The sequence below is a fragment of the Salmo trutta genome, chromosome 1 (assembly GCF_901001165.1).
Source record: "Salmo trutta chromosome 1, fSalTru1.1, whole genome shotgun sequence".
In the NCBI taxonomy this organism is placed as follows: Eukaryota; Metazoa; Chordata; class Actinopteri; order Salmoniformes; family Salmonidae; genus Salmo; species Salmo trutta.
The window spans coordinates 50160365-50188080 of NC_042957.1; the positions used below are offsets into that span (position 1 = coordinate 50160365).

A 27716-nucleotide genomic window follows, 5' to 3' on the forward strand; every position below is an offset into this window, starting at 1 on the left:
TATCACTATTTTGTCTATCAAGCATCAGATGCAATGAAACTGTCTGACCATTTTGGGAAGCCATTAGAAGAGAAGTAACTTTTAGAGGCTGGAGACTAGTTTGACGACCTTGATGTGTAATCTAGATGTTATTGTAACGGCTGTCGTAGAGGGGACCAAAGCGCAGTGTGTTGATTGCTCATGATGAATATTTATTATAACTCAAAACACTAAAGGAAAAATAACAAAGAGAAAAACGAAAGCACACAGTTCTGTCAGGTACATAAACTAAACAGAAGACAACTACCCACCAACACAGGTGGGAAAAAAAAACCCTACTTAAGTAGGATCTCCAATTAGAGACAACGAGGACCAGCTGCCTCTAATTGGAGATCATCCCCCAAAAAACAACATAGAAATAGAAAAACTAGAACCTAAACAGATATACAAAACATAGAAAAACACAAAACACCCCGTCACACCCTGACCTACTCTACCATAGAAAATAACATCTTACTATGGTCAGGACGTGACAGTTATTGCTCAGTATTTCAACTGAAGTACACACCCTTATTTTTTTACATCCCAGATGTTGAACAACATGTTTCAGACAGATGAGGCAAAGACAAGACATGTTATATCTCTTCAACAATTAACTGTTGCAGTTCCCCACACACAAATGTTAATTTACAGAAGCTGTACATCCAAAAATGTGTAAAATTTCTGGACTTGAGGCTACAGCATTTTCATGGCAGAATGGTATTCGAACTGTTTGTATAATATAGAAAAAACATATATATGAGCTCAAGTCCCCCAAATAAAATAAATTGTAAAGTGAAGTGCAAAAGTGTCTTATAATTACACACAATGTTAAGCGCTGTCATTGTCTATTTGCATGGCTTGGTCTGAACAGAAAGCAGTAAGAAAGGGACTTCCAGGTATCGGACATTGTCCTCCCTGTGAGTTGGGTATGACATTTAGAGGCATGTTCCCCATGGAGCTTTGAGGGATCTCAGTCTCCAGACACTTGTTCAGCAGTTTGTCTGAAACCCACTGATCTGGGCTATTTTGTCCCAGGCTCTGTAAAGTCTGATAATCGCCATCACTCGGGGGGAGGCAGCATCCAGGGTCAGGCAGGCTGTGGTAACGGATCCACATCGTAAATCAGTGGCTCGCTACTGTCCACATCCTGGAAACCCTTAAGTGGTAGTGGCACATCCATGAAGGCATCAGTTCCTCTCTCATTGTCCTTACCGACCGCCTCACTGAAGTTCTGATATCCAGCCACGACACTGATAGCATTGTGAGGTTTGGACACATTGCTGTCATTAGAGCCGTAGATCAGACTGGTGTCCTCTGCTGACATGGTAGTCTCTGAATCATCACTGGCGCCATCACACGGGTGATATGAAAAGTCGGTTTGCAAGAGGGGTGCACAGTTAGTGGACAAGTTAAGGTCTTGTTGACCAGTACCAAGAAACAGCTGTGGATGGCCATTTTTCAGCACTTCAGCCTCACCAGAATGGTAGAAGGAGTTACAAAAGAGCAGAGGCTGCATAGGAAATGAGGATGTCTTGCTTGTTGTTAACTCTTGAAGGGAGTTGAGGGGCACTGAGGGGGAGTAGGTAATATTGTTGTAACAAAACAACCCACAAGAGCCTCCAGACTCACCCATGAAATGAAGAGGATTGTAGTCAGATGAACACACACCAATGTCTCGATTTGACTCAGGGCAGTTCATTTCTGTACCATCATCTGTCATAGGAAGGGCTAAAAGCAATGACTGAGGATTCCCGTCCAAAGGAACAAGGCTGGGAAAGACTTTGCTCAGGGCCTCTTGAAGATGGCTAATGATCTGCACATTACTAGGCTCCGGGCTCATGGAACATGTCTGGGCATAACCCAGGGAAGATGATGACTCAAGCTCTGAGCCACTGCCTCTTCCACTGCTCCCATCTACTGTCGAGGGGTTTGTCCTGTAGGGAAAAGACAAGCGGGCAATTTACAGTGAATTAAAGCTTATTTTCATTGCAAGGAATTGAATGCCAACGCGAATAGGACTGAACACGAAGACACCTTTTTAATTTTGCTATGTTTATATTGCATCAATATGCTCACAATGTTTTTCCTTCAGTGTCCATTTTCAAAGAATCAACATAGATGGAGGATAAAAGTATTTTGGGAGGAGACAATACCTGTGGTGGAGAACAAACATCACTAAATGCAAATACACAAATGGAAGGAATTACAGTAGGAAAGTTATGAAGGTTTACAGTTTATTTAAACATATAATATTTAAGCAATAAGGCCTGAGGAGGTGTGGTATATGACCAATACGGCTAAGGGCTGTTCTTATGCACAACGCAACGTGGAGTGCCTAGACACAGCCCTTAGTTGTGGTATATTGGCCATATACCACAAACCGCTGAGGTGCCTTATTGATATTATAAACTGGTTACCAACGTAATTAGAACAGTACAAATATTGTTGTTGTCATACCCATGGTATACAGACAATCAGCATTCAGGGCTCAAACCACCCAGTTTATAATTGGAGATAGAGCCTCACCTTAGGTACTCCTGGAACCATATACAAAAGGTCTGGGTTTGAACATTTAGGAATATTATCCCACAACATGGTTTTGAGTCTGCAGAGGGGGGAAATAGGAGGATTTGAAAGCCTATAGGGCCAATTTGAAGCTGTATGATAAATGTTTATGGAAACAGACATACTGTCACCTACAGACATGTCAGGACAACTTACCTAACACTACACCAAAACAAAGCACTTGTGATGATGATAACAGCAATGCAGCTGAAAACAATGACAATCTGGAGCACTTTCCGAGATGATGCAGCTGTGGAGCAGAGAAGGATATACAATGAGCTACAAGGTGAAAGTGAAATTAAGGTTTGAAAACCCATGGATGATAAATCTCATTTAATCACTTACGGTTAGTGAATTCCAACTCTTCACTCCAGTCACTGAAATGGCCGCTCCAGTCAGTATAGGTTCTGACCTTCAGAGCATAAATGGTGTTTGGCTCCAAGTCTCTGCCAAGTAATTCATGGGAAGTTGTTGATTCATTTCTGGACACCTGTAGGAACAAAGGAAAGGGCTAGAGGGAAAGTTGTCTTTGTGATGTGATAGCAAACAGGGGAATGATGTAATATGAGGGATTTATCATATCACCCTCCTTTACCTCATCTGTTTCTCCTTTCTTTCTGTAGCTCAATTCGGCAATCAAGACCTTAGGAAACAGTGCATTATCAGGGTAGTTTGTCCTCCATTTGACCAGGAAATTCCCATTTTCTGTTGGTTTCACGTCTTGGATGGTGGGGGTTTTGGGTTTTACTGTACAGGGCAACGATAGGTATGGTTTGACATATCAATCAATTAAAGCATGGTTTAATTTAATGCAATATTCTTTATAACAGTAATTTTCAAATAGCAATCTGCAAATGTAGATGCAACTCACTGCTGCATTTGATACAGAGGACTTTGGAATTTAGGCGCTTCCCAGAATTCCAAAGTGTTGCATTAAACTCCTCCCCAATAATAAGGTGCATTTGATCAATAGAGCATCCACATTTGGAAACATCATTGGACCGCTCCTTTTCCTTGAAAGTACAATCATTCTTGCCTCTGGGAAATAAGTCAAATAATAATTCAGTTTTGGAATAAAATATGACTTCCTGGTGAGATTAACATCGACAATAGAAAAACTTTAACAATCATAAACTTACCTATTTTGTGCGCCCAATAATTTCAATGTCATGTTGTATTCAGCACACTTAGACTTGTCAGTTGTAAAATGGCAAACCATACTTTTGTCATAGTCGTTGAAGCATTGAAGATTTCCGTCACTCATTGCTACAAGTAATTAACAAACAAAAAGCTTGTCAAATGTTAATCATGATCAGGTAAAAATACTGTGGTTAAATATACTTACATGTTTATAGGCTAAATAAAAAAGACTGCTTACCATCATCAGCTATCAAAGTCCCAAGGTTTGTGACTATAATAAGCAATATAAACATTGTTGCTGAATACTTGAGAGTAAACCACACAGTATAATTCAATCTGAAATCAGAAAGACAAAATGTTTCAAATCAAATTTTATTGGTCACATACACACGGTTAGCAGATGTTAATGCGAGTGTAGCGAAATGCTTGTTTACTGTTAGTGTTTAAATTCCTGCACATTACAATAGGCTACATGTTAGCCTAAATGTGAAGAAGTAAGTGATTATAACAGTGGTGTAAATTACTTAAGTAAAAATACTTTAAAGTACTACTTAAGTAGTTTTTGGGGTGTCTGTACTCTACTTTACATTTTTTTTAACTTTTACTCCACTACATTCCTGAAGAAAATAATGTACTTTTTACTCCATACATTTTCCCTTACACCCAAAAGTACTCATTACATTTTAAATGCTTAGCAGGACAGAAAATGGTCCAATTCACACACTTATCAAGAGAACATCCCTGGTTATCCCTACTGCATCTGAGCTGGTGGACTCACTAAACACAATTGCTGTGTTTGTAAATTATGTCTGAGTGTTGTAGTGTGCCCCTGGCTATCCATACATTTAAATTGTGCTGTCTGGTTTGTTTAATATAAGGAATTTTGTATTATTTGTACTTTAACTTTAACTTTTGATACTTAAGTATATTTTAGCAATTACATTTCATTTTGATACTTAAGTATATTTAAAACCAAATACTTAAGATTTTAGCTCAATAAGTATTTAACTGGGTAACTTTCACTTTTAATTGAGTAATTTTCTAATAAGGTATCTTTACTTGTACTCAAGTATGACAATTGGGTACTTTTTCCACAACTGATTACTAATACAGTATGGTTTTTGTGGGTCTACAGTTGTTGCTTTTGATAATAGACCTAACTTTCCCACTAGATTCCCTTGATTACATACAGATATAGCAAATAGAAAGTCACTCACCCTCACAATGATAGATTATAATTTTGAGGAAGTACTCATTCCTTTAAAAGAACAAACAAACAAAAAAGGAATCTATAATACAGTATGTAATCTTCATACGATCTACAGTGATAACAATCATTTGTCACTTTACACGAATAGAAATAGCTGCGGTTTTAACGACTACGAATTGCTTACTGGAAATTATAGTTCCAACAGGACACACCTTTCATGGGAAAGTCGTCCCCCTTGTATGACCATATCACGCTTTGTTTTTGTTTTATGGTTGATTACCAACTTCAAATTCCAACAATTACATCTTAATAAAATTGCAATATTTTTGCAACTTGATCTATTGCCGGGAAGTCCGTTTGCAGATAAAGACATGGAACACTGAGCCACTGAGTTTCCAATCTAAACCATAGCTACTGTACTATGTTTACACTACCAGTCCGCTTGGGGGCGGTAGCACCTTGGCTTCAAGGTGGTTTTCCCAGAAACACCGTTAACGTAACTACAGAGGAAGAGGTATGCCCGTGCAAGTCTCACTCACAACCCGCGTAAACAAAGCTAGCCAGCTAAAGTTTGACAGAAGTAGAAGAACAAAGCATAACAACATAGAGCGAGGACTGACTTGCCTGGTGAGTGGGGATGCTGTTGTTTTAAAGTTGTTAACTATTTGTTTTTGCTATACGCTGGTGCTGGTCTATTTTGGCCGGAACATTTGCTGACGTGTTGTTACTGCTGGTTAGCTATCGTTGGCTAGTTGGCTAACGTTGACTGACTAGCCAAATCAAAGTTTATTGGTCGCGTTGCCGTACACAGTAGCAGATGTTATCGTGGATGCAGCGATATGCTTGTGTTACTAGCTCCTAACAGTGAAGCAAAAATGTCAAACAACTACACAAATAATAAAAAAAACAAGAAATACTGTCAGAACGTCTCCAGACAGTTTGCTAACAACCCCTATATAACCACGTTTATCAGTATTCAGGATAGTAACTCATATCCCAGTATTATTCAGGATAAGTTGTTTACATAACGTTACACCTTTGATATCCCGCTCAATATATTCCTCCTTTAAATTCACAATTAATTAAATGGAATAGTAACTGATATATGGACACTGACTGTAGGCCTATAACCTCTCACATGTACTATAGCTTAATATATTATAACTCAGGCAGAATTATGCATTTCTTAATGGTACAACAAATGTTCATTTTGTCTCGAACAGGAGTGGAGAAATGATTCCTTTCTTTCATCTCTTGAGAAAATGCAATGCATGTGTAATGTGATATCTTCGACACTGTTATGCAGGCAGACAGTATTTCAATGTATCAGCTAAATTCATTATTATGGCGGATCGAACTGCACAGGTAGCGTACTTTTTGAAGTGATTTATTTAACAATCAGATAAATCGCAACACACAACAACACCCATGATATGCAAAACTTATCCTGCGCAAAAAACTACAGTAAACGGGATAAGATGTTTGCGTGCCACAGTATCCCGTCTAACATAAGATGCTTGTGATATGCATATCGAGGTTTGCCATAACTGCAATACACGTTTTGGGGGGTTTATTGTAACCAGGATATGATGTTTATCTGCGTCAACTCAAAAACAGAATACTTGAGTATCCTGTATAATAATGGGATATAGGTGTGCATGTAACATGGTCATCGTAATCAATATGCAATCTATGCATAAAGTGCCAAGGGAAAGTATTCAGACCCCTTGACTTTTTCCACATTTTGTTACGTTACAGGCTTATTATACAATAGATTAAATAAATACAAATCCTTAGTAATCTACACACAATACTTCATAATGACGCAGCAAAAACAGGTTTTTAGAAATTTTAGCAAATGTATTAAAGTTAAACAGATACCTTATTTACACAAGTATTCAGACCCTTTGCTATGAGACTTGAAATTGAGCTTGTGCATCCTGTTTCCGTTGATCATCAAATCAAAGTTTATTTGTCACGTGCGCTGAATACAACAGGTCGTAGACCTTACAGTGAAATGCTTACTTACAGGCTCTAACCAATAGTGCAAAAAAAGGTGTTAGGTGAACAACCGGTAAGTAAAGAAATAAAACAACAGTAAAAAGACAGGCTATATACAGTAGCGATGCTACATACAGACACCGGTTAGTCATGCTGATTTGAGGTAGTATGTACATGTAGATATGGTTAAATTGACTATGCATATATGATGAACAGAGAGTAGCAGTAGCGTAAAAGAGGGGTTGGCGGGTGGTGGGTGAAACATCCTTGAGACATCCTTGAGCTGTTTCTACAACTTAATTTGGAGTCCACCTGTGGTAAATTCAATTGATTGGACATGATTTGGAAAGGCACATACCTGTCTATAAGGTCCCACAGTTGACAGTGCATGTCAGAGTAAAAAACAAGCCATGAGGTCGAAGGAATTGTCCGTAGAGCTCCAAGACAGGATTGTGTCGAGGCACAGATCTGGGGAAGGGTACCAACAGATTTCTGCAGCATTGAAGGTCCCCAAGAACACAGTGGCCTCCATCATTCTTAAATGGAAGAAGTTTGGAACCACCAAGACTCTTCCTAGAGCTGGCCGCCTGGCCAAACTGAGCAATCGCGGGAGAAGAGCCTTGGTCAGGGAGGTGACCAAGAACCCGATGGTCACTCTGACAGAGCTCTAGAGTTTCACTGTGGAGATGGGAGAACCTTCCAGAAGGACAACCATCTCTGCAGCACTCCACCGATCAGGCCTTTATGGTAGAGTGGCCAGACAGAAGCCACTCCTCAGTAAAAGGCACATGACAGCCCGCTTGGAGTTTGCAAAAAGGCACCAAAAGACACTCAGACCATGAGAAACAAGATTCTCTGGGCTGATGAAACCAAGATTGAACTCTTTGGCCTGAATTCCAGGCTTCAAGTCTGGAGGAAACCTGGCACCATCCCTGCAGTGAAGCGTGGTGGCAGCATCATGCTGTGGGGATGTTTTTCAGCGGCAGGGACTGGGAGACTAGTCAGGATTGAGGCAAAGGTGAATGGAGCAAAGTACAGAGATCCTCAATGAAAACCGGCTCCAGAGCGCTCAGACTGGAGCAAAGGTTCACCTTCCAACAGGACAACAACCCTAAGCACACAGCCAAGACAACGCAGAAGTGGCTTCGGGACAAGTTTCTGAATGTCCTTAAGTGGCCCAGTCAGAGCCTGGACTTGAACCCGATCGAACATCTCTGGAGAGACCTGAAAATAGCTGTGCAGCAATGCTCCCCATCCAACCTGATGGAGCTTGAAAGGATCTGCAGAGAAGAATGGGAATAACTCCAGAAATACAGGTGTGCCAAGCTTGTAGCGTCATACCCAAGAAGACTCTTAACACTTATTTTCTTAAAACTGCATTGTTGGTTAAGGGCTTGTAAGTAAGCATTTGTATTCGGCGCATGTGACAAATAAAATTTGATTTGAGGCCGTAATTACTGCCAAAGGTGCTTCAACAATGTACTGAGTAAAGGATCGGAATATTTATGCAAATGTAATATATTAAAAATATATTAGCAAAAATGTCTAAACCTGTTTTTGCTTTGTCATTATGGGGTATTGTGTGTAGATTGGGGGAAAAAACGATTGAATCAATTTTAGAATAAGGCTGTAACCTAACAAAGTGGAAAAAGTCACCAGCCACCCTCGAAGCAGCGTTACCCATGTAGAGCAAGGGGAACAACTACTCCAAGTCTCAGAGCGAGTGACGTTTGAAACGCTATTAGCGCGCACCCGCTAACTAGCTAGCCATTTCACATCGGTTACACCAGCCTAATCTTGGGAGTTGACAGGCTTGAAGTCATAAACAGCGCAATGCATTGCGAAGAGCTGCTGGCAAAACGCACAAAAGTGCTGTTTGAATGAATGCTTACGAGCCTGCTGCTGCCTACCACCGCTCAGTCAGACTGCTATATCAAATCATAGACTTAATTATAATATAATAAACACACAAATACGAGCCTTAGGTCAGTAATATGGTCGAATCAGGAAACTATCATCTCGAAAACAAAACGTTTTTTTTTCTTTCAGTGAAATACGGAATCGGTCCGTATTTTATCTAACGGGTGGCATCCCTAAGTCTAAATATTCCTGTTACATTGCACAACCTTCAATGTTATGTCATAATTACGTAAAATTCTGGCAAATTAGTTCGCAACGAGCCAGGCCATGAACGCAAGAGCAGTGACACAATTTCATGTTAGCAGGCAATATTAACTAAATATGCAGGTTTAAAAATATATACTTGTGTATTGATTTTAAAGAAAGGCATTGATGTTTATGGTTAGGTACATTGGTGTTAAATCATCACCCGTTTGTCGAAGTAGGCTGTGATTCGATGAGAAATTTAACAGGCACCGCATCAATTATATGCATCGCAGGACACGTTAGATAACTACACATGGTTGATATTACTAGTTTAACTAGTGATTATGTTAAGATTGATAGTTTTTTATAAGATAAGTTTAATGCTAGCTAGCAACTTACCTTGGCTTCTTGCTGCCCTCGCGTAACAGGTAGTCAGCCTGCCATGCAGGCTCCTCGTGGAGGGCAATGTAAGGCAGGTGGTTAGAGTGTTGGACTACCCCGAATCCCCCCCTGAACAAGGCAGTTAACCCCCGTTCCTAGGCCGTCATTGAAAATAAGAATGTGTTCTTAATCTGACTTGCCTAGTTAAATAAAGGAGTAAAAAAATCGGCAAATCGGTGCCCAAAAATACCGATTGTTATGAAAACTTGAAATCGGCCCTAATTAATCGGCCATTCCGATTAATCGGTCGACCTCTACTGGGAATACACGTGCATCTGTTGGCGTGTGGATCAGAAAACCGGTCAGTATCTGGTGGGACCACCATTTTCCCTCATGTAGTGTGACACGTCTTCTTCACATAGAGTTGATCAGGCTGTTGATTGTGGCCTGTGGAATGTTGTCCCACTCTCAATGGCTGTGCAAAGTTGTTGGATATTGGCAGGAACTGGAACAAGCTGTTGTAGATGTCGATCCAGAGCATCCCAAACATGCTCAATGGGTGACATGTCTGAGTATGCAGGCCATGGAAGAACTGGGACATTTCCAGCTTCCAGGAATTGTGTACAGATCCTTGCGACATGGGGCCGTGCATTATCATGCTGAAACATGAGGCGATGGATGAATGGCACGACAATGGGCCTCAGGCTCTCATCTCTCTGTGCATTACGATTGCATTTTATTGATAGCAATTTGGTTTGTTGTTAGTAGCTTATGCCTGCGCATACCATAACCGATCGTGGAGCATTCTGTTCACAACGTTGACCGCTCACCCACACGATGCCATACACACGGTCTGCACTCTGCAGTTGTCAGGCCGGTTGGACGTACTGCCAAATTCTCTAAAACGACATGGTAAGCGGCTTATGGTACAGAAATGAACATTAAATACTCTGGCAAAAGCTCAGGTGGACATTGCGACATGCCAATTGCACGCTCCCTCAGAACTTGAGACATCTGTGGCATTGTGTTGTGACACAACTGCATATTTTAGAGTAGTCTTTTATTGTCCCCAGCAGAAGGTGCACCTGTGTAATGATCATGCTGTTTAATCCGCTTCTTGATATGTGACACTTGTCAGTTGGATTGTCAAGGCAAAGGAGAAATGCTCACTAACAGGGATGTAAACAAATTTTGGCACAACATTTGAAAGAAATGCTTTGTGCGTATGGAACATTTCTGGGATCTTTTATTTCAGCTCATCATGAAACATGGGACCAACACTTTACATGTTGCGTTTATATTTTTGTTCAGTGTAGCTAACCACTTATCTGTGAGGTAATGTCAGCCTATAATGCAGAGGCAAATTGGCTTGTCGATGTGTGTGCCCAGGCACTAGCAATTCTTGGTCAACCACATTGTGTGAGGTCCAATGGAATCTCACACTCTCAAATGCTGCTTATTCAAAATAGTTGTTGAATGTTTTCTAGGGCTTTCCTTGCACTATGGCTCCACCACTGGGAGAAAGCCATAAAAGGTTCCTGCAAACCATGATGGTCAATGGGATCATTGATGGTGCCAAGGCAAGGGCTCTCCACCGGCATTGCTGTGAGACACACGGTGGTAAGAACAGCATAGCTGCATACTTCAAACTATTTTGCCTCCGATCCTCTACTGTTTATTTTGTGTCAAAGTTTTTCTATGGTAAACCCTTAAACTCAAAGGTCCAGTTTAGACACAATAGAGATTCTCTATTGAAAGTGCCTTTAGGTCCAGGAATAGGTCTGAGAAACTGGCCCAAAATGTTTTTGTTGAGGGCCACTCACTCACATGTACCCCTTTTTTTTATACAGCACACTATGCTCATGATAAACTTGATGAATTCATCGAGGTTATCAATGTCCAGCTGCAGCCTATGTTCATGCAGATCAGAAAAGGGATGTCTGAGGAGGATGGTCTTCAGTACCATGCTTTGGTCAGTGACACCAATAAAATTCATTCACAAAGCTCTTTTACTACTACAACCATCATGAACTGCTCTTATTTTTCCTGTTGACATCTTCTCCTGTCCAGGTGAACATGGCTGAAACTGATGTGACCAGGATGTCAACTGATTATGCAGACAACGAGTTAGAATTATTCCGAAAAACAGTGAGTATGCTGTTTTTAGTAAATGGTAAATGACTGACAATTAAATAACATTTGAATATCTGTAATAACTGGCATGTTCTTATTTTTGTATATATATATATATATTTTTTTTAGATGGACCTGATTGTGGACTCTGACAATGGAACCGCCTCTTCCACAGACATTCTTAACTGTGCCGACAGCCTCCAAACAAAGAAGCTAAAGAAAAGAGAAACTGAACATGTACTGAACAGGCTTGTTCAGGATAAGTGGCTGAATGAGGTGCTGTCTCTGAAGACCCATTCTATGTATGCAGTTATTGCTTCTTGTGCGCTCTCACTTTCTTGTGCCACTGATTGACTTGCAATCTGTGTTTTGTCTTTTCTTCAGAAAAATGGTGACTACTCTCTCTCCACTCGATGTATAATGGAGATGGAGCAATATATTCGGTTGTTGTATCAAGACCAGGTCAAGGTCTGCCACATCTGTCACAATGTGGCCTTGCAGGTAAAGTGATACAACTTCAATTTAAATTACAGTAAATAAGTTGCATCTAATGTATTCCTCCTGCTAGCTAAATTGGACCCCGTGTCAAATCCAAATTGGTGGAACATCTGCTTTTTGTCAGATTCCCAAACTCCCTTTTCTCAATTCTCTGCTCAAAGGTAGATGTTAATGTTGCATGTGTAATGTTTTGTTGGATATGCTTCTCATGAATGGTGTAGTTGCTACTCAAAATATGTTGACTGAATTTTAAATGGGATTGACACCACTGATATAGCCTGGCTTTCTAGGCAAAGCATTTGGTTTCATGCTTCATTTTTGTAATAATCTGGTCTTTTTTACCTCTCAGTGCCAGATGTGTGAAAATCCTACATGTGGCATCAAAATCCACACCCCTTGTGTCGCCAGATACTTCAAAGGAAGGACTGATCCACGATGCCCTGCCTGTGAGGACTTCTGGCCACATGAGATCCCAGGTAATAATGTTACACTGATCAAAGAATTGCAACACAAGTAGTACCATGATAGTCTATACAATCTATCATAGTTTGTATAAAGGTCTGTGTATACATATCACTTTCATCTGTTTCGACTCAGACGAAGAATAAACATATTTACCTACCTTATCTAGTCATTCATATGATTTAATTTTCCCTCCTCTTCCCTATAGATGTGTATAGACCTCTGCCCTCTCAGAGTGAGACTCAGTCAGCAGCCAAAGAGAACACGGCCCCCACCCCCACTCCTCGGTCTACAGCTCAGACCCGGAGGACCAAGAGGTCATAACCTCACGGATGCATGTATAGCTGTCAGAACTTTCAGTACAATGTTTTGCCTTCTTTCAAATGTACAGTTTATCGTACAGATAAATTGAGTTAAGTTTGAATGTTGAAAAACCATTTTTCTAATTGTATATCAGATGTTAGATTCTTTCAGGAGAACATCTTTCATTGAATCGTCAACGGTCTCCCGTGAGCTCTACTCTTAACTTGATTATCTTAATTTTATTAAGTTACTTTCTAGGGGAGCAATTCTGGGAAGTGTGGCAACTACTTCAATCATTCTTTCAGGCAGTTTAAATGGAAAGCTGTGTTTACATAATTTGTGCCTGTGGTTCATTAGGTTGTTAAATTAGAATAGTACTGCCTTATTTGAATAAATTATGGAAATTACCTAATCTTTGAGTATCTGCAGGAATAATTTGGGAACAATTAAATATGCTAATTTGAAAAAGCATACCCTATCAAATTAAATGGGTAACGACTCCATATTTTATATGCAGTAGGAAATGAGCATACATTAACTGCTCCTTCATTTAATTTAGTAATGAGTGGAAGCAAGCGCCAATCATGCAGCTAGCTTGGCATTCAATGTGTGCCATAATCACATTCAAGTGTTGACAGATTGAACACAACTGGCTTTCCTTTGTCATGGATATGAGGTGGGATACTTTTAATTATGTAAAATAGCTATAGTGATAGGCTATTTTCCTCTACTCAAGTTAATTGAGTTGAGCAGATTTCCCATAATTCTTCAATATGAATTGCCTTTAAGTTGCGAACTATGTTAATTGAGACTTGTTTCCAACCTTATTCCTTTTTGAATTACCATTGACACTTAACCATGAATTTGTTCATAGAATCAGGTGTTTTTAAAGCCATTTGGTGGGCGAGGCTCAGAGTGCTGAAGCAATGAAAGGACAGACATGTTAATGATTGTTTAAGAAAATAACATTCAGACCTAAGTCACAACATACGTGAGCACAAGACTAGCATTTTACAAGACCACTGCAATAACAAATTCTGACTAAAAGCAACCTGAATCTGGATCCCTCATCATGGGTCATGACCACCAGAAGCTCACAGGAAAGCTCAGCTCCAAAGAACGCACGTAATACCAGTGCTTGACTGGGATGAACAAGACCTCCCCAGGCTGCAACACACACTCTAGGTAGGAAGCCTTCACAAACTCTGGGAATTGCACCATGCCTGGGCTCTCCACCTGCATTAAAGAAAGCTTTGTGTTTAAATGGCAAACACTTTACTAATTTCTCCCATTCAAAGTATGCAGCACTAACAGCTTAGGTAGAGCACTTATATGCTAGATTGTTTTTAAGATCATAGACCTGGTGCATGAAGAGATTTAAAATGGAATTTTAACCTGACGTGTTGTGTGGGAGCTGCAATTGGTGAGGGTAGAGTTTGCCAGTGTCCTCAGGGGAATACAGACAAATGTACTTTCTCCCAACCACCTGTTACACAATATGGAAACCATGCAGTCACCAAATTATGATTGGGAAAAATACAGGATCACATCTCTGGCAGGGTCCAAATTGCTGTGAGTCTGATCCTACTCGCTGGATGTGTTGGACTCACCTGAGCCATACAGACAAATGTACTTTCTCCCAACCACCTGTTACACAATAGGGAAACCATGCAGTCACCAAATTATGATTGGGAAAAATACAGGATCACATCTCTGGCAGGGTCCAAATTGCTGTGAGTCTGATCCTACTCGCTGGATGTGTTGGACTCACCTGAGCCAGGAAGTTCTGTTGAGGATCCTGATGAAGAGGGGGACACTGTACCTCCTGGCCCAAACCAAGCATTGATCGTGATATTATCTTCATCTCCCTCACCAAGACAACAGTAGTCAGGGATACGGATGTTGTCTTTCAGCTCGGGGACCTTGGAGAAGAGTACATTGAACAAAATACTATTTTTGTAACTGAAAAACTTGTACGCTTTAAATGTATTTTGTACAATACAAAAATGGAGGCAAGGATTATAGAAGCCTGTATCCTACATTTCCAGTAAAATATACGTTGTAATTTAGTCTTATAGTGAACAAAAATATAACCGCAACAATTTCAACGATTTTACTAATTTACAGATCATATAGGAAATAAGTAAATTGAAATAAATTCATTAGGCCCTAATCTATGGATTTCACATGACTGGGCAGGGGTGCAGCCATGGGTGGGCCTAGGATGGCATAGGCCCACCCACTGGGGAGCATTGCCAATTGCACGTTCCCTCAAAACATGAGACATCTGTGGCATTGTGTTGTGACAAAACTGCACATTTTAGAGTGACCCTTTGTCCCCAGCACAAGGTACACCTGTAATGATCATGCTGTTTAATCAGTTTCTTGATATGCCACACCTATCAGGTGGATGGATTATCTTGGCAAAGGAGAAATGCTCACTAAGAGGGATGTAAACAAATTGCTGCACAACATTTGAGAGAAATATTTCTGGGATCTTTTGTTTCAGCTCATGAAACCATCACTTTACATGTTGTGTTTATTTTTGTTAAGTATACTGTTAAAAAAAATAAAGGGAACACTTAAACAACACAATGTAACTCCAAGTCAATCACACTTCTGTGAAATCAAACTGTCCACTTAGGAAGCAACACTGATTGACAATAAATGTCACATGCTGTTGTGCAAATGGAATAGACAACAGGTGGAAATTATAGGCAATAAGCAAGACACCCCCAATAAAGGAGTGGTTCTGCAGGGGGTGACCACAGACCACTTCTCAGTTCCTATGCTTCCTGGCTGATGTTTTGGTCACTTTTGAATGCTGGCGGTGCTTTCACTCTAGTGGTAGCATGAGACGGAGTCTACAACCCACACAAGTGGCTCAGGTAGTGCAGCTCATCCAGGATGGCACATCAATGCGAGCTGTGGCAAGAAGGTTTGCTGTGTCTGTCAGCGTAGTGTCCAGAGCATGGAGGCGCTACCAGGAGACAGGCCAGTACATCAGGAGACGTGGAGGAGGCCGTAGGAGGGCAACAACCTAGCAGCAGGACCGCTACCTCCGCATTTGTGCAAGGAGGAGCAGGAGGAGCACTGCCAGAGCCCTGCAAAATGACCTCCAGCAGGACACAAATGTGCATGTGTCTGCTCAAACGGTCAGAAACAGACTCCATGAGGGTGGTGTGAGGGCCCGACATCCACAGGTGGGGGTTGTGCTTACAGCCCAACACCGTGCAGGACATTTGGCATTTGCCAGAGAACACCAAGATTGGCAAATTTGCCACTGGCGTCCTGTGCTCTTCACAGATGAAAGCAGGTTCACACTGAGCACGTGACAGACGTGACAGTCTGGAGACGCAGTGGAGAACGTTCTGCCTGCAACATCCTCCAGCATGACCGGTTTGGCGGTGGGTCAGTCATGGTGTGGGGTGGCATTTCTTTGGGGGGCCGCACAGCCCTCCATGTGCTCGCCAGAGGTAGCCTGACTGCCATTAGGTACCGAGATGAGATCCTCAGACCCCTTGTGAGACCATATGCTGGTGCGGTTGGCCCTGGGTTCCTCCTAATGCAAGACAATGCTAGACCTCATGTGGCTGGAGTGTGTCAGCAGTTCCTGCAAGAGGAAGGCATTGATGCTATGGGCTGGCCCGCCCGTTCCCCAGACCTGAATCCAATTGAGCACATCTGGGACATCATGTCTCGCTCCATCCACCAACGCCATGTTGCACCACAGACTGTCCAGGAGTTGGCGGATGCTTTAGTCCAGGTCTGGGAGGAGATCCCTCAGGAGACCATCCGCCACCTCATCAGGAGCATGCCCAGGTGTTGTAGGGAGGTCATACAGGCACGTGGAGGCCACACACACAACTGAGCTTCATTTTGACTTGTTTTAAGGACATTACATCAAAGTTGGATCAGCCTGTAGTGTGGTTTTACACTTTAATTTTGAGTGTGACTCCAAATCCAGACCTCCATGGGTTGATAAATTGGATTTCCATTGATTATTTTTGTGTGATTTTGTTATCAGCACATTCAACTATGTAAAGAAAAAAGTATTTAATAAGATTATTTCATTCATTCAGATCTAGGATGAGTTATTTTAGTGTTCCCTTTATTTTTTTGAGCAGTGTATATAATCAACACTGACATCCTCACCCAAATCTGTTATGTAAAAAACAGGACAGGGCAATGACCAACCTGATCAAATAGCTGGTGCTGAACAAGATATCCCAAACTTGATGTGTCCTAATGTGAGTGAGAGAGAGCAGGATTAGGCATTGAGTGAAAAGAGTCTATCCTTGGGGCAATATTTTTCATGAGGAAGTACTTACTTTCACAATATAGCGATCGATGAATTCATTGACCGTAAGGAGTGTCTGTGACCATTCCTCATTGGTATATCTTGAGCCCACTTCAACAGGTAGTCTGACAACCAGCAACAGTTTGCAGGTATTCTATGCTTTGCAAAGGGAGAAAACAAAATCAACAGAGGTGTCTAGGGGACTATGAGAAGGTAAGGGCAAGGGACTAGAGAAGGACACAAAATAAAGAAAAAGGTACCTCCAAGGGTGGTTTTTGAAGTCTGGCCAGTGATCTATGATACCCCCTAATATGACTGGCTTTTGGGGATCCAAGTAATCTTTCATGAAGCTCTCCAATGATGGACAGAGTATCCTTGGTACTGCCAGAGCCTGCTTGACCACAGGCACTGACACACAGTCAACCTTCATTTTCTGTTGGGAAGAATTTAAACATAGCATAAACTAACAACACACAGTTTGACTTGGAGAATAAGCAATATGCAAAATAAAATAGCCTACTAGCCTTTAAGAAAATTATGAGAAAAAACAAAAGGGATATGACACAGGCTCACATAGACTGGTTAGAAAGCAAGAGTCCACAACATACACAGTATAAGATATGAAATCCACCTTGGCACTAACTCCTTCACTAGGATCCTTCTCATTGGAGTGCCTCTTCCCGATTTCATTTTGCAGGATCCTTACAATGGTTTGTAAAATATTGTCCATGATGGTTGCCCCCATGAGCAGGCCCACGTCACAAGTCAGTATGACCTCCTGCACTGTAGCTGGTGAGGCATCATCGCGGCATAAGGCAGCTACTTTGAACAAGCAGCCATATGAATACAAACACCACTCCTTGTCCACATCACGCCACGCTCCTGTGTTGAGCTTCTCCCAGGAAAAGTCCAAGATGATCTGAGCGTTTTGCCTCCATTGACCGCTCCCGGTGTACTGCTGCTGCCTGCAACGTTTCAGCACATCCACCACACAGGGCTCAACCTTTTCACTGAAGTCAAGTGGAAATTCTGCCTCTGTCACAGGCAAAGCAGCAGAGATAGCTGACCACAGTTCTGCCATAGACTAGTGCTGTGGAATAGAGAGAACTGTTAGACCCAATCAAAAGGTACAGTGCACAATCAATCTGGTCTGAAAACCACTAATGTTATAACCATACACTCAGCTAGCTGGGGGCTGCCTACCTGCAAAACCTTTGCTACCTGTTAACTATAATGAATACACAAGACTTCTATTAAAACCACAATTTTCCATATCCTTCCTCAAGTGTGACATGATGTCACTGAATTAAATTTGAAGAGACAGAGATTTTCAGGGAGCGAGACCCCTGCACCTCGAGTCCGGTAAGAGCAAGAAAAAAAGACCCCTATCCCCAAATATTGTTACAATGGATCAGATATCTAATGAAATACTGTTTGGCTCTTCCCGAAGCAAACGTATCATCACTGGGCACATGTTCTCTTTAATACCCCGAGAATGAGATTATAAAATGTGGACAAATAAATAGTAAACGGTCTAGTAATTTGGATATTGCACAAAACACTTTTAGTTACCGTTGTTGACATGTGTTGACGCTGGTGTTGCAATAAAAGAGCTCCGTGTAGAAAACGAATACATTATTTATGTTCCTTGTCGACGTAATGATAGGGTTCGATCATGTAAACAGTAATATCACATTATTTTGCACATGAAGCACATTTTTCGTAAAAAACAACAACGTTATTAAGCAAAATACATCTATCCTGCCAGCTCCGGTCTGAAGAGTGGACAATTTGTATTCTCCAGCTGTGCTGACTAGTGACATAGTAGCCCTGCAGCCGCCAAATGGTGCTATTATTCTTTATGTATTTGTAATTTGCCATTGGCTAACCTAATTTAGCAGGTTTAAAATATACATAAAAAGACGCCTGTCCCCGCATTCGTTTTTACGGGGAAACGAAATTTAGGTTGAAAATGCTCTACTGTAACTTACCCCAGATTCTCCCATCACCATAGAACAATGGTTAGTTATAATTATAAACTCGGTGGTTCGAGCCCTGAATGCTGATTGGCTGACAACTGTTGTATATCAGACAGAATACCATGGGTATGACAAAACATTTATTTTTACTGCTCTAATTACGTTGGTAACCAGTTTATAATAGCAATAAGGCACCCCTGGGTTTTGTGGTATATGGCCAATATACCACGGCTAAGAACGTGCCTAAAAATAGCCCTTAGTCGTGGTATATTGGCCATATACAACCTCATGCCTTATTGCTTAAATATATTTGACTGTATCCCTGGTGGTGATGCAGGTGCGGGTTGAATAAAGAGAAAACTATGCATAAAAAAATCCATAAATGCATCGTTCTTGTGCAATTCATATCTAGGGCCTTCATTTTTTCTCTCCTTTAATTTTATCTGACATTAGTGCTTAAGCTCAAGCTTTAGGGCGTAACTGTAGGCAATCGCCAAATACACATCAATTGCCAAATGCTTTTGGGAACTTGGGCACAAATAGTTAACGTCCATCCAATGAGGCAAAAAGGACAATGTCTGAGATTAATTCAATAAGAGAAAAGCTACAAAATGGAGAATTTAAAATAAAGAGACGGGTGTGCCAGAACAATGTTATGTGTGATGATTGTGAGGCACTATACAAATTCAACAGTCAGAAGCAACCTTGTCTCAAATTATTTTGTATCATTCTGTACGTAAATCTGACACACTCCAATTAGTATGACATGTTACGTTTCGTATTGTATGTATTAATTTGTGGATGTTCATCATCCATTTCGTATGATATGTTATCCTCTTAAGAATTACAAATCGTATTATATGTTACAAATTTGCAAAGTAGCTAAAAAGTAGTAAGTAGTTGCAAAGTTGCTAATTAGCTAAAGTTGTCTGTGATGAGATTTGAACTCGAAACCTTTGGGTTGCTAGACGTTCGTATTATATGCCCACCGATTCATTCTATCGATGTGGACTAGGCATAGTATCTAACATAGTATCTGATGAGCAAGGGTTTATTTAGTCTTCTAGGGCGGGCAACAAGTAATGACAGAAGAGAAGCTACATCTAATTATAGACAAGTTTATTAACAAATAGCCTACCAAAATGTTGTGGTCTGCGGTTGTGAGGCCAATTGGACGTACTGCCAAATTTTCTAAAACAACGTATCTAATACGACATTGGAGGCGTTTTATGGTAGAGAAATTAACATTACATTCTCTGGCAACAGCTGCTCTGGTGGACATTCCTGCGGTCAGCATGCCAATTGCATAATCCCTCAAAACTTGAGACATCTGTGGCATTGTGTTGTGTGACAAAACTACACATTTTAGAGTAGCATTTTACTGTCCCCAGCACAAAGTGCACCTGTGTAATGTTTAATCAGCTTCTTGATATGCCACACCTGTCAGGTGGATGGATTATCTTGGCAAAGGAGAATTGGTCACTAACAGGGATGTAAACACATTTGTGCACAAAAGCTTTTTGTACATATGGACAATTTCTGGGATCTTTTATTTCAGCTCATGAAACATGCCACCAACACTTTACGTGTTACATTTATATGTTTGTTCAGTATAAATTAGTTAAATATACAGTGTCAGTCAAAAGTTTGGACACATTCAAGGGATTCTCATTTAAGGGTTTTTCTTAATTTTGTACTATTTTCTACATTGAAGAATAATAGTGGAGACATCAAAACTATGAAATAACACAAGTAGTACTTTAAAGTACTTTACACCACTGTTTACCCCACACACCCTCTTGTCAAAAAATCTTTCTAAAATCTCTGGCTGTAAGCTACAGAGCATTTTTTATATTTGCGGGTTTGGGTCTGGTGCGGGCTTCAGATTTTCACTTTATCACATATAGTCAGGCAGTTGCAGGTGGGTTATTAGCAATTGCGGGTGAACAAACAGCTGACTTGTACATGACTAATCGCTTAAACCCGGAAACAGTCGATTTTTACGCCCAGTGGAGAGTGGCCATAGGCAAATGCCAAAAGACGTTAGGAATAATAGCGCCGTCTGGCAGCAGCAGGACAAGTGACAGGTCAGAAGGCATCTTGGTTCTTTATCTTGTCACCCCATCCAACAGCATCTCTGAATATTTGAGTATTAAAACTCTGAATATTTAGGCAATTTCATTGATGACTCTATGACATAGGTTGAAATCATATTCTTATTCTGAAGCAAAGGATACCTGACAATGAGCTGTGGAGAAGGAGATGAAGGACTGTGGCATGTCATGGAAAACCATCCCCCAAAAAGGCAGATAGGCTCTTGTGGAAGCCTTATATTCTACATAGGAGCGAAAATGATGATGTTTTTAAAAAGTAAGTAGGGTTGTTCCACAAAAAGAGTGCCTTTTGTGTCCCTTTGATATTTTAAGTAGAAATTGTGCACCAATATATAATTTTAAAAGCATGTTAAATTACATTTTTAATATGAATAGAGGTTTGCTAAAGTGCCGAAATGCAGCATTCTGACACATCCCTCGTTCAACCCATTACTTCTAGGAAGATTTTAACACACTTAATCCCAAACTTTCTCCAAATTTTGCCGTCATTGTAAATCCCTAGTTATTTGGTTGCTTTTTTGACCAAGTCATTCCTGAAGACGAGGAGCATCCGCGCATGGGATTTCATTTGGGATTTTAAATTGAATTAGTTTTGCATTATTTTACATGCCATTTAATTCCATGCAATAGTAATATAATTGTATATTAATAATCCTTAATTTCAAGTGTCATAGTTTGCAAATAAAAGCGAGGATGACAGTGAAAAATGGAAGGTTTTCCCTTTACAAAAACTGAACTTCATGAAAGAAATGTCCTGTTGGTGACATCTTGTCACAGTACACCCACACTGTGTAAACCCAGCCAACCCATGGCTCTCTTACCCCGTCACATCTGCTCACGACCTCCCAGAGCTCTAGCCTCACAAGATCAATCTATCAATGTCGCATCGATTTTATTTGGACTGTTGCAGCCAGGCTTGATTTGGCTGGATAGCCTGCGCAAACTGTAACATGCTCAGTGGACTGAAGCAAATTGAAAATAGTTTAACACCGTAAACACTTTTGTTAGATAATTGATTATTCATTGTCTGGCTTTACCAGACTGTTTAGGAAACGAAGAGCCCGACATTGCATGGGTGACTGGTTTAGGGCAAACGCCAGTCATGGCATTCACAGGAGGCTGCTGAAGGGAGGATGGCTTATAATAATGGCTGGAATGGAGTGAATGAAATGGCATCAAACACATGGAAACCATGTATTTGATACCATTCCACCTCTTCTGCTCCAGCCATTACCACGACCCTGTCCTCCCCAATTAAGGTGCCACCAACCTCCTGTGCCCAGGTTATATGACCTGCTACTAAAATAGAACCATTGTCAGTGTTTATTTAATACATGCTTTTCTTTACTACACCCTGAAATTACTATACAATTTCCAAAAGCGAAATGAATAGAACTTTGTGTGGTTCATGTCTTCATTGTTTGTGATGGCTAATGATCTGTAGATTAGGTAAATGTTGATGTCATTCTCTATTCACAAGGGAAGTTTGAGACAAATACACAATATTGTTTTAATCTAATGATGTGCATAAATGCTTCAAGTACAAAGTACATGATAAGACAACACAGAAAAATATGATGCAGATTAGATCAATTCCCCTCTACCCCACTGCTATTATATTCCAATTAACATCAGAGACTGAGTCAACAGACCCATGCTTAAAGATATCCTCCAGCGATTTTCTGTTGAAAAGCGATATCCCAAGTATACAGTAAAGTACACACACTAAAGGGTAAAAACAATGAGAAAAACTATGTTTTTTAGACACAACTGCAAACTTCTGGGAGTAGGGCATTCAAAGAGTTGGTTTAATGGTCAGATGTGATGTCATCGGCCTCCCTTTTGCTTAAGGAACAATAGAAGAGCAATAGAGAACAAAAGAGGAAAGGCCGGACCCCCCAGCTGTGTTATGTCATACTTGGACAACCTTTTGTTAAGTAAATCAGATTTTAAATGAGGTGAAAATTAGAATGGAGGACGACTTTAAGCACAGTGTATTTCCTCAGAATATGCTATTTCATCAGACTCCCTCGATCAATGCCCATAAAGTCTCATTTAACTGGTATGGAGCAGCACAAAATTCAACAAATATTGACAACACAATAGGGAGGATAGCCTCAGCTTGGCTCATCCATTTACAGCCTTCCATAAATTAGAACATTTGTTTAGTCCTTAATTTAGTGGTAATTCCTCCCTTGGCGATTAGTCTGACTATTAGATGGAAATGGGCCAGCTGCCTGAGACTGGCGATGGGAACGCAGTTAGATGATCTGTGAAGGATTGTGTGTGTGTGAGGAGGCCAGGAGGATAGTTTCGTAGCTCTATTGAATAAACATGCTAAATGAGAGTTCGGTCTCATTGTGGTGGAAAGGGCACCAGATGACAAGAAAATCAAACAATCTAATATTAGTAGAGTAAAAGCTCTAATGTAGTGACGCACATTGTAGAAAAGAATTGTGTCAGAGAGCCTCTCCCTCCCCCTGTATCCTCAAGCTGAACTTCAACACACCTGCTGAGACGACCTTGGTCTATATATGTGCCAAAGTCCTGTCGCTTCGAAAGCACAGCGATTGAGTCAATCATAATGATAAACATGTCTATCAATATTGAAAGGACAAGACACTCCATCAAGGATTTTGGACACACTGACAAACAGAACATGCAGCTCTATCCCGGCATCTCTATGGGGCCTGTAGCTGTAGGCAGAATAATTGTAGAGATACAGAACACCTTCAACCTGTGTGTTAAAAGTCCTTCTCCATGGCGCTGTGTGTCTTTGAAAGGGAAAGCTTGTGCTTCAGGGTGTGTGTTGCACAGCGTGATTTCATCCATAGAATCATCTCGTTGGTTTGACATGCTGGATGAAAGTCTCACCCATGGGAATTGATGGTGAAGTCATTAGTACGTGAAATGCTGAACAATTTGTTTTCGCTTCCCTCTATCACTCTTTCATTACAATTGCTTGCTAAACATAGGCTGAAGATAAATACAACAATACCTATTTGGATGCAATGGCAATGCATATTTTTGCATCAATTTTCTTCAGACATGATTTCTTTCATGCTCTGATTATTATAATATGTATAAAATAATTCATGGTAGAGAACAACACAAGGTATTATACCAAATGGGGGATCATCCCAGCAGATGCTCCAACTTAAACGTAAATAGTGACTATATATACAAAAGTATGTGGACACTCCTTCAAATGAGTGAATTTGGCTATTTCAGGCACACCCGTTGCTGACAGGTTTATAAAATTGAGCACACAGCCATGCAATCTCCATAGACAAACACTGGCAGTAGAATGGCCTTACTGAAGAGCTCAGTGACTTTCAATGTGGTGCCGTCATAGGATGCCACCTTTCCAACAAGTCAGTCCATCACATTTCTGCTCTGCTAGAGCTGCCCCGGTCAACTGTAAGGGCTGTTATTGTGAAATGGAAACGTCTAAGAGCAACAACGGCTCAGCCGCGAAGTGGTAGGCCACACAAGTTCACAGAACAGGACCACCGAGTGCTGAGGTGCGTAGCGAGTAGAAATCATCTGTCCTCGGTTGCAACACTCACTACCGAGTTCCAAACTGCCTCTGGAAGCAATGTCATCACAAGAACTGTTAGTCAGGACCTTCATGAAATGGGTTTCCATGGACGAGCAGCCGCACACAAGCCTAAGATCCCCATGCGCAATGCCAAGCGTCGGCTGGAGTGGTGTACAGCTCGACTCTGGAGCAGTGGAAATTCGTTCTCTGGAGTGATGAATCACACCTCACCATCTGGCAGTCTGACGGACAAATCTGGGTTTGGCTGATGCCAGGAGAACACTACCTGTTTGAATGCATAGTGCCAACTATAAAGTTTGGTGGAGGAGGAATTATGGTCTGGGGCGGTTTTTCATGGTTCGGGCTAGGCCCCTTAGTTCCAGTGAAGGTAAATCTTAATGCTACAGCATACAATGACATTCTAGGCAATTCTGTGCCGTTTGGGGAAGGCTCTTTCCTGTTTCAGCATGACAATGCCCCCGTGCACAAAGTCAGATCCATACAGAGATCGGTGTGGAAGAACTTGACTGGCCTGCACAGCGCCCTGACCTCAACCCCATCAAACACCTTTGGGATGAATTGGAATGCCAACTGCGAGCCAGGCCTAATCGCCCAACATCAGTGTCCGACCCATCTAATGCTACTGGATAGCCTTCCATGAAGAGTGAAGGCTGTTATAGCAGCAAAGGGGTGACCAACTCCCTATTAATGCCCATGATTTTGGAATGAGATGTTCGACAAGCAGATGTCCACATACATCTGGTCATGTAGTGTACAGTAGAAGAGTCAGATTGATATTTGGTTGGTATCTTTGTATGCGTTCGTTCGGCTAATGAAAAAGCGACAAAATAATTATAGGCATGTCTCTTTGATCTGATCCGAGGATATTTGAGTTCTCAGATCCCATTATAATATGGTTTTGGGGAAACCTGAACAAACACAAGAGGAAATCTCCTGTCACAGACCTCAAAATAATCTATAGACACAGCACTGTTGTTACCTGTCAGACACCCCATGAAATTCAAATAATCTCAGAGCAAACCGTGGAGCTGTTCCCGTATGTAAAGCAGATGGAAAACAAGGCAGCCAGTTCTTCTAAGAATCACAAGGGACTGTGAAATGTTTCACGCATTTCTATTCACTAGCTCGCTATGTAAACAGCCTGAATTCTGGGAGCTCACTCCATTGTTCACCTACTGGAGTGGAAGCAAGATTTTAGTACCCCATAAATGCTTTTTGCTCTCTGCGTTTCCCCACTCTCCTGGTTTTTGTGCGGGCATTCCAATGCACCACAGGTTTGTTTGGAAAGGATTCCGTCAAATAATGACTTCTTCTGAGTTATAGACTACATTCTATTCTCAACAAATCAAGGATAGCATATTTCCCATACCCTATTCCACATTTCCCACCTTTTATTTCCAAAGATGTGAAAGTCTGATCTCAGAAATCAGCTGCTATCTGCTGCTGGGTAGCCAACATGATATCATAGGAAAATGTCCTACTGGCACGTTTTTGCAAAAAGGTAATTTGTCACAGTAAGTGACGTTTTTCTCAGTACATTGCAGTCAATGGAAAAGATGAGTGTCACAGGGTAGACGTTTTTCTCAGTACATTGCAGTCAATGGGAATAGATGAGTGTCACAGGGTAGATGTTTTTCTCAGTACATTGCAGTCAATGGGAAAAGATGAGTGTCACAAGGTTGACGCTTTTCTTGTTTATCTCATGTCTCTCTCTCTCTCTACCGCCTCTTTATCCACCCTACACCCTCTCTCACCCTCTCTATCTATGTCTCTCTCTCTCCCTCCCTCCCTCCCTCACTCTCCCCCTTTTCTCTCCTCCTCTCCCCCTTCATTCTCTCTCCTTCCTTATTTCCCTCCCTCCCGCTCTTCTCATCTTCCTCCTCTCTCCCACCTCTGTCTGTCTGTTGACTCTCTTCCCTCCCTTCTCTCACTCTCCCCCTTTTCTTTCTCTCCTCCCCCTCCATTTTCTGTCCCGCCTTCTTTCCCTGCCTCCCCCTTCTCTTCTCTTCTCGTCTCTTCTCATCTCTCTCTCTCCCTCTCCCTCCTCTCTCCCACAGACAGGGCGACAGACGGACAGGCAGACACAGACGGAAAAACAGACACAGACAGACAGGCTCTTAGTTTCTATAACTGCTTTTTTTAATGCTTTTGGGTCGATTGACTTAAAATTTTATATACCGGATCACGACAGTCCCCTTGTCACAAATATGTAAAATGTTGGAAGATTAAATCTTTTTTACTCTCTGAAACCACCCCTATGACCCCAAATTAAGTCACTTCCTGTAAACAGACAGACATACAGGCAGACACAAACAGGCATGCAGTTAGGCAGGTATACAGGCAGACAGACAGTTTCAAGTTTCAAGTCAATACATTTTTGGGGGACCGATATCCTCTTCAGAATTCATTCAAGAATTCATAACAAGGCTCTTAGTTTCTGTGAAGAAGGGATAGAGGTGAAGGAGGGAGGTTGGGAGGTTGGGAGGGAGAAAAAGAGAGAGGAGGGTGTCATCTCTGTGATGCATTTCTCTATGCGTCCATATTGTGATACTAATCTTGCCCCATTGAATGCAATTTATTAAATTAGTCATCAACACTGTGACACTCATCTTTTCCCATTGACTGCAATTTATTGACATACGATTCAATTGGTGACACTCATCTTTTCCCATTGAACCCAATGTATTGAGATAAACGTCAACCCTCTGACTCTCATGTTTTCCAATTGACTGCAATTCTTTGAGAAAAACGTCAGCTACGGTGACATTTTACTTTTTTGCAAAAATGTGCCATGACGTTTTCAGGCTGATAATGGGCTGGGGTAGCACGGTCAAAGTCCCTGTGTGAGTCCGTGCATCATTGGAACATGATGAGGAAACATACACTTGGCCTCAGCTGGGCATGCAGTGAGAGTGTGTGTGTGTGTATTCTTGCATGAGGT

The 27716-nt window shown here is 41.2% G+C and overlaps 1 protein-coding gene and 2 pseudogenes across 1 annotated transcript; 1 reads left to right on the forward strand and 2 right to left on the reverse strand.

The window, feature by feature from the left end:
• Positions 1–549: 549 nt before the first annotated feature.
• Positions 550–5110, reverse strand: LOC115198664 (uncharacterized; annotated as a pseudogene).
• A 325-nt stretch (positions 5111–5435) lies between these two features.
• On the forward strand, positions 5436–13232 carry LOC115198672 (non-structural maintenance of chromosomes element 1 homolog). Its single transcript, XM_029760824.1, has 8 exons — positions 5436–5563; positions 10912–11044; positions 11275–11396; positions 11495–11572; positions 11687–11833; positions 11942–12058; positions 12405–12531; positions 12726–13232. Exons 1-8 carry the CDS (start codon positions 5453–5455, stop codon positions 12839–12841), a joined length of 951 nt encoding a protein of 316 aa, XP_029616684.1. The 5' UTR covers positions 5436–5452; the 3' UTR covers positions 12842–13232.
• Positions 13233–13897: 665 nt separating this feature from the next.
• On the reverse strand, positions 13898–18644 carry LOC115198698 (lysine-specific demethylase 8-like; annotated as a pseudogene).
• Positions 18645–27716: the final 9072 nt, after the last annotated feature.

What these genes read in the sequence shown, in the direction of transcription:
- LOC115198672 (XM_029760824.1), top strand. Translation starts at nt 5,453, where the DNA reads ATGCCCGTGCAAGTCTCACTCACAACCCGCGTAAACAAAGCTAGCCAG. An exon ending in AGCGAGGACTGACTTGCCTG is followed by an intron (nt 5,564 to 10,911) that starts GTGAGTGGGGAT and finishes AATGTTTTCTAG; the next exon opens with GGCTTTCCTTGCACTATGGC. An exon ending in TAGAATTATTCCGAAAAACA is followed by an intron (nt 11,573 to 11,686) that starts GTGAGTATGCTG and finishes TATTTTTTTTAG; the next exon opens with ATGGACCTGATTGTGGACTC.